The 12,139-nt window shown below is 42.0% G+C and overlaps 1 protein-coding gene across 1 annotated transcript in view; it reads right to left on the bottom strand.

Annotated features, from left to right (window-relative positions):
- triob (trio Rho guanine nucleotide exchange factor b) overlaps nt 1-12,139 on the bottom strand; it is a 116,727-nt gene that overhangs the window by 49,527 nt on the left and 55,061 nt on the right. The window contains exons 5-12 of the mRNA XM_061081841.1: nt 11,199-11,303; nt 10,646-11,110; nt 9,634-9,756; nt 5,314-5,505; nt 4,358-4,489; nt 3,827-4,057; nt 2,325-2,447; nt 1,277-1,468 (exon numbers count right to left, since the gene is read on the bottom strand). Coding sequence (XP_060937824.1) covers nt 1,277-1,468; nt 2,325-2,447; nt 3,827-4,057; nt 4,358-4,489; nt 5,314-5,505; nt 9,634-9,756; nt 10,646-11,110; nt 11,199-11,303 — 1,563 coding nt within the window. The remainder of the gene's footprint in view (nt 1-1,276; nt 1,469-2,324; nt 2,448-3,826; nt 4,058-4,357; nt 4,490-5,313; nt 5,506-9,633; nt 9,757-10,645; nt 11,111-11,198; nt 11,304-12,139) is intronic.

Here is a 12,139-nt window from a genome sequence, read left to right as displayed (position 1 = left end):
ACACACACACACACACACACACACACACACACACACACACACACACACACACACACACACACACACACACACACACATACACACACACAAATACACACACACACAGACCTGCACCAGTGTGAGCTAACAGATGGGGTGAAGGAGATTAGTCCATATGGACATTTAAGACTTGCTTCATTAGTAACAACATGAGTCCATGACAAAGTCTGAGTCTATGTAAACAGGAGGTAGTTTTAACAAATGCAGAGCTCAGTGCTGGGTCAGTGTGTAGAGATTCATGTAGACTGAGATCTACAGTGTACGACTTCCACATCGTCACACAACATAGAGTGAAGCAGTGATCACCACATATCAATATAGTGTTGGTTATTCCTATTCTCTCCTGTGTAATTTGCATGTTCTTTATTTGTTTTTTTAAGCAATAGGGTAAAATAATATTAAGGAAAGGGTGATAGCTGTTATTACAGTGAGGGAGGAGGCAGATCGCCTTTAACTGTGCACTGCAGATGGAGAGAGGAGCACAGATGTTTGCACAGGGAGAATGTAATGAATTTGGCAAGAACAGAAGCGTTTAGAGCAACGCTGCACATTTATACACACAAAATACACACACACTCACACAATATCACACATTGCAAAAAATCTCAGTCACGATAAAGGCAGTGACCTTAAAAGGCAAATACTAATTATGGTGCAAATATTTTGGTGCAGTACTTTTGATCACAACTCTTTAAGTGTGTGATGTAGAACCATAATTTGTCTTGTCTGCTATAACTACGTTAACAATTCAACACATTAACTACATTAACAATTCAACACATTAGCTACATTAACAATTCAATTGTGATTAATTCTGCAAATTTCATGGCATTTCATCTTTGAGTAGAACTACAAAACTATGATAACATGTATTCTTACATGTCCTTGTTGTCCTTATAAATTAATTTGTGCATATATATGTGGAGACATTGTATACGACTGTACAATAATAGTTTCCATCCTTTTAAATATGAAAATATTAGAGGCAACAGCAAAAGATGGTTCAGTGGTTGATGTGGACAAGATGTGCGTGATGATTCATTTTTACTCTGACGATTGACTCCAACTCTGAAGTTGGTTAGGGTTAGACCAATAAACTAATATTTCACTGGAGAGGAGGACAGGAGAGAGGAGAGAGGAGAGAGGAGAGAGGAAAGAGGAGAGAGGAGAGAGGAGAGAGGAGAGAGGAGAGAGGAGAGAGGAGAGAGGAGAGAGGACATGAAAAGGAGATACACACCTCTTTGACATGCGTGTGGAAGGCAACAGACATGTCCAGCAGGACTTTTCGCTGCTCGACGCGTCGCACAAAGTCCTGGATGCGATCTTCGAGCTGGTGAGCAGCCTGGTAAATCTCCTCTGGGTCACACTCTCCGGTCTGGGCGAGCTGCTCTGCTGCCTCCAGCAACTTGTCAGCATTGGTGTAGGTATTCTGAAACAATAAAATGACTGATTTAAAATGTAGTCGAGTGCAGTATAATAAACAGCACAATGGGGCAGTGGTGAAAACCTTAGAACAAGTAGGTTTGGGGTTGTGGCCTCCGTTGGTTTTCTCTGGATGCTGTGATTTCCTTCCACAGTCCAAATTCGTATAGTATAAACTGAAAAGTCTCTTTGTGCTTTGACTGACAGGTGACCTGTCCAGGAAGTACTCAGTGTCAGCTGGGATCGGCTCAAGCCCCCTGCAGCCTCTCGTTAAAGCAGGTACAGTTAATGGATGAGTGGAGGGACGCATCTCATACATTTTGCTACAAACAATCGATAATAATAATGTAATTTTGGCTGAAAACAATAACAGGGACCTGGTCATGAAGCAGGGTAGGATCATGGGAGGAGTTGTTTTTCTCCACCATTGCCAATGAAAACATGACTCAGGTGCAAATTATGTTCCCGGATGAGGTAATGTATTAAAGTTTTAGTACCTTGCACAATAAATGGCAATGAATTATCATTAGGAGTTACCACTACAAACAATGGAAGGAAAAAACAGCCTACTGGCTAAAAAGCCAAGTGTCTTGAAGCGTGTTTTTCCTCTGTCACACCTTGGAAGTTACAGCAGAGACAGAGACACAGGGACAAAGACACAGGGACATATAACGTAATAAAAGGATGTTTTCATTAAAATGAAACGTCCTGTTATCTTAGATGAAATTGTTGATTTCCCGACGTTTGAACTTTATTGTAAACATGTTGTTTGTCATACGTCTGAATGAATGCAACATTCACACTTGCATTTTCTTTCATTGATTAGATGCTCTCACTTTCAGATGCATTATTTGCTAACTCACCTGTGCGACCTCCTCAAAGTCCTCGTGTCTCTTCTGCAGAGCTCTGGCTCTGTGCAGAGACTTCCCAACACCCGTGTGTTTACTGAGGAAGGCCTCGCCATGGTTTTCTATCCAGTCCAGCACCTTGGAAGACACACAAACGCACACACACAATTTTATATTTGAATAAGTACGCACAACTCCACAGGATGACCATCTATTGAGAATGCAGTACACATTTCCAAGCAGTAGGGGGGGGCAGTTGACTGAAATGGCTGTATTCAAAACACACTAATCTACGGATGTCATCTCTCTCACCCTCTCTGCTCATCCCCCCTTTTCTTTTCTCCTTTTCCTCATCTACAGTCTGTCATGTCTAAACTAAACAAATGCAAACAATTACTTTTAGCTCAACAGAAAATCCAGAGCAGCGCAAAGTATCAACACTTCCGCTGAGGCTGAGATTAGCTACAAACCTTTGTATGAAATGACCTTATTATCTATTAAACAGATGGTTAAATCCGTTTCTGTGTGTGGTAATGAATGGAGTTTTTTCAGTTTGAGTTTGTTCTCAAGGTCTCACAGGGAGTTATTTTGATGGGACAAACAGATTTGAACATGTGCACAATGCCCGCGACACCAAATGTGACAGTAAATTGCATCACCATGGAAACCACTACCAAGAGAAAAGGGTGATGAAAGAGCGGATGGAAGAGGGAGAAGAAAAGAGCAAAGATACAGCACGAAAGAGAGAGAGAGTGAGGGGGCAGAGAGGCAGAGAGAGTTCATGCCCAAGGGCAGAAAAGCTTTGACGACAGTATACAGCACCTCAGTGGTGTTGATCTAAGAGCTCCAACAGTCCCACAGAAACAGAGACGCTCACTCTGACAACTCAGGAGGAAGTGATATAAGTCTTTGTAGAAGCTGGAGCTGATTAGATCACAGCTTAAATTTCATTTTGCTCCCTAAAACTGCTATTAAACTATATATATATTATAATATTTTACACTTTCAGTGACTTTATTTATAATCCACATAAATTCTGATCATAAAAGCTAAGTAGCTATTTATTTTATGTGTTTTAACAATTTAAATGCCATTCTTTTATATAATTCCACATCTTTGTCTTTTAAAAAACATCACAATTTAATTATTTACTTTACAATACATGGAAATTAGATTTTTAATTTTTTTTAAATTTAATATATACTACATGATAATGAGATAAACACAGCCTGGTATATGTCACTTATTAGGAACAACATTTACCTTTTTGCATCGTTATTTTTTGTGTGATGTTTCATTTAAAGAAAACCTAAAGACATAAATATTCCTAAAACTCCTTTAAAAATCATTTGCATACCAATATTATCAGGTTTGTTTGGCACTTCAACAATTCGAAGATACTAAGGTTTTAAAGATTGAACTCAAGATGTCAAGTTTTGCAAAAAGTAGATCAATACCAATAAAAATGGCAGGACAGGAGGTCGGACTTTGTGTTGTGTTTATGTTTGTCTGCTTACTTGCTGCACATCCTGCTGAAAGACACACAGCTGTAGGCGCTGGTGCAGGCGAACTTTGCGATGCTGCCAGATGTTTTCCAGCTGCCTCTGGTGATGAAGCACTTCGTGGATGATGTCCAGGACATGGTGGACGGCCTTGGAGTAGTTGGCTGATGACATTAACGTATCTGCGCTTCCCGGGGTCAGAGGTCGTTGCAGTTTGTCGAGTAGAGACTTGCCGTCTTGGCTTACCTGTAAAAGTTTGATGAGGTGATTGATAAACAGTATTGATCCACTGAAAATGAAATGTCTCGGGTCCTCAGAATCATCAGAAAACTAAATTTAAATTGGATCTAAGTGATCACGTTAGGAAAAAAACAATATAATCTATTAATATAACTAGAAAAGTATCTTCAATACTACAGTGACCAAAAGTAATCCAGTGTGTGTGTGTGTGTGTGTGTGTGTGTGTGTGTGTGTGTGTGTGTGTGTGTGTGTGTGTGTGTGTGTGTGTGTGTGTGTGTGTGTGTGTGTGTGTGTGTGTGCGCTGACCTCAGAGTACGCAGTGGTAATGTGCTCGTATAATCCTTGGTGATGGTGGATTGTGTCTTCCAGATCCTGGAGCTCAGAGGGCAGCTCTCCTTCACCACACGCTTTACCCCACGGCTCCACTTTACTCATGTACTGATGAGAGACAACACACAAGAGTACTGATTTAAAGTACATCCATCCAACATACCTTCAAAGGACTTTTAGTTCGATGTCTTAGTTACCCGTAATTTTTTTTATTCCTCCAACCTTACATTTTTCGAGGTTTAGCAAATATAAACCAGACAGAATCAGAAATCTACAATAAAATAATTATTAGTCGTTATAGTTTATAAGGAAAGAGAGAAGGGGAACACCTGTGTGTGGGTCTGGTAAATACCTCGGGACTGTAAATGAGTTATTATCTTATGATCAGAGCAGCTCAGTGAATCAGTAGTAAGAGTCTATTTGGCCACAAATATAACAGGAAAAAATAGAATACACTTCTCTCTTTGGCTCTATTACTAAAAAGAAAGTTGACGTTAAAGATTGAACATAAACGGAGCCACTGAGCAAGAAATAGGTGTCAGCAATAAAACCAAAGTGTTGTTACTGCAACCATAAGCAAATCAATAGATGGCAATTAGGTCTATTACAGGCTGCACCAGTGCATCCAACTTGTACTGAAGCCCAAAAAGTTCTATCTCTTTCTCTCTCTCTCTCTCTCATTTTCCCATTATTTCTTTTAGAGTGTCTAAAACATTAATGCTGACAGGCAAACTCAATGGCAGAAAGACTTTTCAGCTCTAAACTGTATGCTTCATCCTCCTCTGAATTAACAGTATTTACAGTATACATGTTTTTTTGCACATATACTATATATAAATAAAGAACATATATTCATTGTAACAAGAGGCTTGTGCATATAAGTGAGGTCTCAGTTTTGCAGTTGAAGGGACATCATCAGAGCTGCGTCCTACCTGGTCTGCTTTCTGGTGAAAGCTGGCAGACATCTCCAGCAGGGTGCTGCGTTCATCCAGCGCTGCGGCGAAGGCTTTCCACTCCTGCTCCAGCTGGCCTGAGATCTGCTGGATCTGCTGCGAGGCGTAGTGGCCCGACTCCAGGAGCCGGTTCCCCACTGACATGATCCGATTGATGTTCACATACACATTCTGTGTTGGGGGGAGAGACGGAGAGGCCAGATGTCAAAGATCAAGATATGCAACAGGTTTTTAAATTCAAATACATCATATCATCCTTCATGTGTTTATTTATGCTTCACATCTTCTCAACAGACAAAGTGAATGGCCAAGCTCTATGTTTTTTTTTTGCTGACTTTATTCAGGAGTGCGGTCTTTCAGTTTGAAACCAGGACTTATTGATTTCACATCCAAATTTTGAAATGCTTTCACTCAAAACCCTGTGCTTGCACTCAAAAAGCCCCTGCATGTGCTTAGATTTGCTCTGCTTGTTCCCGGATACTTTGGGGCTTGGATGGATTTCCTGCACTCCAGAATCAGCTCTGCTTCTGTGCGAGCAGAAAACATCTAACTCGGATTTCTACTCTGTTCTTGGATTGTTTCTTATGTGGAACAAGTCTGTCAAAATTCCCCCCCACAAATAGAAAGCCAGGTGTAGTGTTGACAAGTGAAATTGTCCCGCCCTGTCCAGGTGCACAGAGAAGCAGAAAGAATAGGAGCTGAAGCTGGAGTGAAGGAAATCTAGAACGCCCCCTTGAATAAAGATAGAAAAGAATCAGCATAAAGTGAACAGGCTGCCAGGTTGTATGATGCTGTAGTTTCATTTTTTGGGGCCATTATGCATTAAGCTATAACAATTCCTATAAGCGGCAAAGATTGGCTATATTTTTTAAAAGCAATTCATGTTTCTTAATGTGCAATATATTGGTTACAATTATATTTGCCTACAGAGTAAGTAATGTAAGAATGAAAGGTTAAAACATGGACCCTAGTCATATGCCACCTCTTATTCCCTACACACACACACACACACACACACACACATTAAAAAGTAATTCACTGGGGAGGCATATGCCCCAGTGTGACAGATGAAAAGAACCCATTTCCCTCTTAATCTTTCAGTCTTTTTTTAATATATGGGCTCCAAGCTGTTTTGTGTAGATAGGCACGGATCAGCAAACGCTAATTAACAACTGTGTTAACAGCCTGTTATTATTCTATTCAATTACTGCTCCTGGAGCCTATTATGGCTCCAAGTCTGCTTGTTTCGATCACAACGGGGAGGAAAGATGAACTAAACACCAGCAACAGTCCACAGACAGAGGCAGGATCCACCAACCCGAATTATGACCTCTCATCAAAGCTGCACTGAGCGATGCTACGTTCGGTTTAATCTGCCAGGCTCTGCGATCATTTAAGATGGGTCTCGGAAATTGGGGTTTCAAAGTGGTTTCCGAATAGCTTTACTCTGGCTTTTTGTCAAGCAGAGACCTGTCCAAAATCCAGGAAAATCTTCACACTGGGTCGTCAAAGGCACCGGATTAAGTCTGACGTGGGCTTGAGGATAATAGCGACAGCGGTGCTCAAGAAGTACGGGTCACATGTGAAACAAGGGGAGTCCGACTGCTCTCAGATACACAGCAGTAGGTAAGTTGTGATACACAAAAGAGCAGCAGTGCACAGTGGAACGACTGTAATCCTATTATAAACTCTATAAAGACACAAATTAAATACCACTAGAGAAAAGATACGATAGGTCTCATGTGGTATAATACCACAGGATACTATGGTGACTTTTAGAAGGAACAAACTCCTGTATGTGTGTGGAGGACACACACTCATCTATAAGCACACACACATACACATATATATCAAACAGGGAAGATGGTACTTTGGTATAAAGGGAGAACAGATTTATGGAGTCTGCCCCAAAGCAGGAAAACAGTAAGGGCCACAGGGGTATTTTCATTGTGAGTGTACAACAATACAAGCGAACAAATGTCCGCAGAGCCACACGTGCTTCCTGTCCTGTAAAATAGCCACGTAGAGACACAGGATGTGACTGAGGTCCATCTGAAGTTAAGTGTAGATTCTATGTCCTATAGGGAACTCAAAAACTCCAACGATAACAGTTAGATTTCATAATGTGCAGAATAGATGAAATAAAAGATCCATCAGTAGACTTCACTTTTTCTGTACTGTCTAAGATACGAGCCAAACATGACAACCATACATCTATGTTTTTCATAGATACATTTCACAACCCCTGATTCTCCACTGTTCACAAGGACTTTTCTTTCCTACATACATTAACTACAGTTAAAGTATCATGGGCCTTCAGGGCTGCTCTAGTGTTTTCCATATTATGAACATATTCAGTCTTTTTGTGATCTAATACTATTTGTTACTGAAATTACAGAGTTTACCCACGAGGAGCATTAAAGTTGCATGATTGCTTTTCCAGGTTTTATATGTGTAACAGTATACAGAGTGTAATGTTGTATAAATCAATGCGGTATCACAACAAAGGCCAGCGACTGAAGCCATTACAGCACATAATGAAACCCTCTTTGTACCAGGCATCATTGCTAGGAATTTAACTCTATAGTCTTTATTTGTCTGAGGGTGATGTATTCCTGTTTTAAATATATTAAATGTAATGTATATTAAAGAGTAATAGGGGGAGGTCGGACGTGGCCGACTCTTCTGCTCAATGCTCCCATTAAAAAAATGAATAAATAAAATCTGTCCCTCCTGCCAAGTAATTTGTATCAACTGCTGTCATTAATGTGTTTTATTCATACATTACACTCAGCCGCTCAACAACAGAGGCACTATTCAACTATATAGTAACCTGTAGCAATATTATACATGGTGATGATAGATACATGGCACATACGCATTCCGTTTACTCCATCCATCGCAAAAATCACTGATAAGAATTCTGCAAAAGCAATGTTGAAGCCGCGACAAACAAAAGGACACAGGCAACACCTCTACACACACACATTTGTATTTCCATTGAGGCAACAGGAAGGGGAAATGCAGTTTCCTGTGGAAGAATGGGTGGAGGGGGCGGTGGTTACTCTGAGTGTACCCTGCTGTTGTTTGTGTGCGTGTTTGTGTGGGTGTGGGGGTGTGTGTACTGTGAAAATATGTGACTTTATAATCTAGTTCCATCTGTTCTTTATAATACTGTTGTTCCAGAGGTTATTGGTTCATCTAAACCCAATAGTGTTGACACAACTGGCTTTGGGTGGTCACTGATGCTGACCCTGGCCCCTCATGTTAACACTGCTCTCTGCAAACACTCCCTGACAACAGTGAAACTCTGGTACCCCCTTATTCACCAACATGGAATGGGTTCAGCTCTAGGTTTTGAGCATTAAGACCACAACTAAATTGATTGAGAACCCGAAAAAGTCAAATTCTAACAAGAACCACTGAAAAACTGTGTGTGAGTCATATTCTTAGTAGCAGTTTGTACCAGTCTTTACTTACATTGTGCATTGTGAAACGCCCTTTGTTAATGATGCGTCCTTGATTACAGCAGTCAAAACATGGGCTGGCTCACTGGATTCAACCAGGTTCTAAGAATCCTGACCGGAACCTGTTAAAGAACCAGAGCTAATCTTGTGGGAAAAGGCGTATGAGTGGAGGATGTGGGCCAGAAGCCCTGCTTTCCTTTGGCTACACTTTACAATAATTACAGTGAGAGGTGTTTTGTCCAAATCAGAGGTAATGGGCAGAACCGGTTAAGCAAGTTTTTTGTTTTCCTTTTTATTACATCCATTTATATCCATTGCCGTCCAGACAGGTAAAATGGATCCATCGGGCCTCAGTTTGAGACACTTAATGTGTTTTCAACAGCGCTGCACACTCTCAGTGGGCTTACATGTTGCCTGGCAGCTAGTAATGCTATAATGTCTGTAATAGTCAACAGCAGAGTTCCACAGACATAAATACTGGATGGGAGGGCAGGAAGGGGTGTGGAGCAGAGCAGCAGAGGGCAGCAAACTGCTATGGGAGAGGGATCGAGGCATCATGGGTCAATTATGTGAGTAGCACTCTGGTACGACATGACAGAGTGGGGCAGAGTTGGGGTAGAGTGAAAAACAGCTGAATAATATGAGGGAGACAGCGGAAATATCAGTCTGCAGCAAGTCAAAGCCCGAAAGACTGGATGGTCTGTGTGTCTGTGTGTGTGTGTGTGGTGGTTGTACGGCGGTGTGAGACTGGTGTGACTGACAGTAATGATAATAGTTTGTGATTGCGAAGTCTGTGCGAGTGTGCTTGAAGGAGACAAAGACGACGTCTTACCATGCAGTTCATAGCGAAGTGGTTGTGCTGGGTCTGCAGCTCGACTGCGTGCTGGTGGTTTCCTCCGATCTCTGTGTAACTGGTGAGGAAAAGCCCCTTGTTGTGCATGATCCAGTCGAACATCTGCATGTGGGACAAAGGAGGGAGAAAACTTTGTTTATCCCCGACCACTGCAGAGACTCCTGCAGACAAGTCGCGATCAAGCTCGTCTGCAATCAGCAGGAACAAACCAATAAGTGTACGTTTCGTGCTTAACCCTTCCTTTGTTCCCTCTCTCTACATGCATGGTGTATGGAAAAGGTGTCTTTAATTACAGCTCTGACACTTTTCATGGCAGCCCTCTGGGTGTGCCTCCAGCTCTGCACAGTTCATACTGCCTGCGACATTTCCCAGTCACACAACATCACACGCTCCTGAAAAACTGACGACGCACAGGCTCACACGCTCTCATTTACTTATTACTCGGTTGCGCGCAGACACACAGACACACACACGCACACACACAGAGCTCAAATAATATTTGACCAAGATATAAAATAGAGCTGTCACACGAACTTACACAACTCAATCTTATATTATAGACAAAGCTTTTAAGAATGTATATTATTATGATATATGACATAACATTCTGACTTAAATGTGAGTTATTGTATTGTTTTCTATTACCCAGCTAAGACTGGATGTCCTAAAAATAGCTGCATGCATCAAGAAGTGAAATGCAGCATTTGCATATTCTAACATAGAGGCACTGAGGGCCAAAAGAGTATAGAGGCAGCAGGGAACCAATTTCATCTAGTACAGTTAATTATCATCATGTTGAAATTGGAATAGAGTAGAGAGGAATAGAATTGAATTGAACAGAACTAAAAAGAGAAGGATAGAGTAAAGTACAATAGAGTAGGGTTGAGTAGAGAAGGATATAATACAATAGAAAACAATAGAATAGAGTACATGGAATTTAGCAGTAGAGTAGAGTAGAGTAGAGTAGAGTAGAGTAGAACAGCACTCTGACCTTCTCAGCGTCCTGTTCAAACAGTCTCAGTTGGAAACACTGGTCCAGCTTCAGCTTCCTCATGTGCCACAGCTGCTGCAGATTCTGCCGCGTCCCGTGCAACTTATCCAACAAACCCGTCACTTTCGCCACCAGGTTGTGTGCGTCTGCGTGGAAACCATGGTGATGGTCGTTGGAGTCTCCGCTGGCTCCGACGGCCCGGTTACCGTACCCGCTTTCACTGCCAACACCACCTCCCGCAGTTTGTAAGTTTAGCCTTTGGAGCAGCCGTCGTCCCTGGGTGTCCAGCTCCTCCACAGACGCCTTGGTGGCCCGTTTCTTCAGCCCGGCGTGATCTTCCATGAGCCTCCGCGCCCCCTCCAGGTCCCGGGGGAGGTCGCGCTGTGACAGGGTGTCCTGCAGCTCCTCCAGGCGCGCCAGAGCCCGCGTGGCATCGCTGGCAAAGGTCTCAAACGACAGCCGCACCTGAAATGACAGTTAAGTGTTAGAAAAAGGCAAGAACAAAACCAAAGCCTCAAGTCGACGGAAACAGAAAAAGAGAAAGTATCCAAACCTCGATCCAGTCGTCATGGTTGTACTCTAGGCTGCCCTCGAAGTCGGCTGTCAGCTGGGATGGATCCACAATCTTGGTTAAACCCTCTAAGGAGACCATCACCGTCTGTGTGAGGGGTGTGTGGGGGACAGATGAAGTCAGACGGTATAGGAAATGAAGAAGGGATTGATTGGAAAGAAAAGAATAAAAGCAGGGTAATAAGCCACCACAATTTACAGTCACCATCACCATATTCCAAACTAGTCAAACGTTAACAGACCAAAATATTTTCCACCATTAAACCTAGATTATGAAAACAATGAGTAGAACCAGAGGCCCCTTATGTCAACCGTTTAGATAGGTGGTATGACCAGAACAAACATTCCAGACATTTTATGCAGCGTTCATGTTTTCATTAATAAAATGGAAACACAGAGGTCAGTTCAGAGGAAATAAAAACAGAAACTGTTGAGCTTTGCTGGACCAAAAACAACCTTGAGACGCAACTGGATTCCTCACAAGTGAGAATCCATCTGGACTGGCTTCAAGATATTTGCTCCTGGATGATTGAGAGTAGCTCAGACCAATCAGTTTCATGTGAGGGAGGAACTATTTGTGTGACAACTAGGACAAAATCTGTGCTGGAACTGGAGAGTAATTTTTCATTTGCCCCTGATTGCCTCCAGCCCCCAAAGACGGACTGGGACAGACAGATGGTTCATCCTATCACCTGCCAAAACTTTTTCCAATATCTACTGCTCATTTCCAAACAGTTTCCAACAAAGCCCTCTCAGGTGGCTCGTGTAACAAACCATCTGTCGTCAGGTTAGAAAAAAACAGTGACAGTGCAAAATAAAGAGTCAGATTTGGAGCTGGATTCAATCTGAGTGCTCTGATGAGTAGCTAATGTCAAATAGACTCAAACTCAAACCAACTTGTGGTAATAAGCACACAAATGCAGT

Source organism: Limanda limanda, chromosome 11 (genome assembly GCF_963576545.1).
Source record: "Limanda limanda chromosome 11, fLimLim1.1, whole genome shotgun sequence".
NCBI classification, from domain to species: domain Eukaryota; kingdom Metazoa; phylum Chordata; class Actinopteri; order Pleuronectiformes; family Pleuronectidae; genus Limanda; species Limanda limanda.
This window is presented reverse-complemented; position numbering and strand designations above follow the sequence as displayed.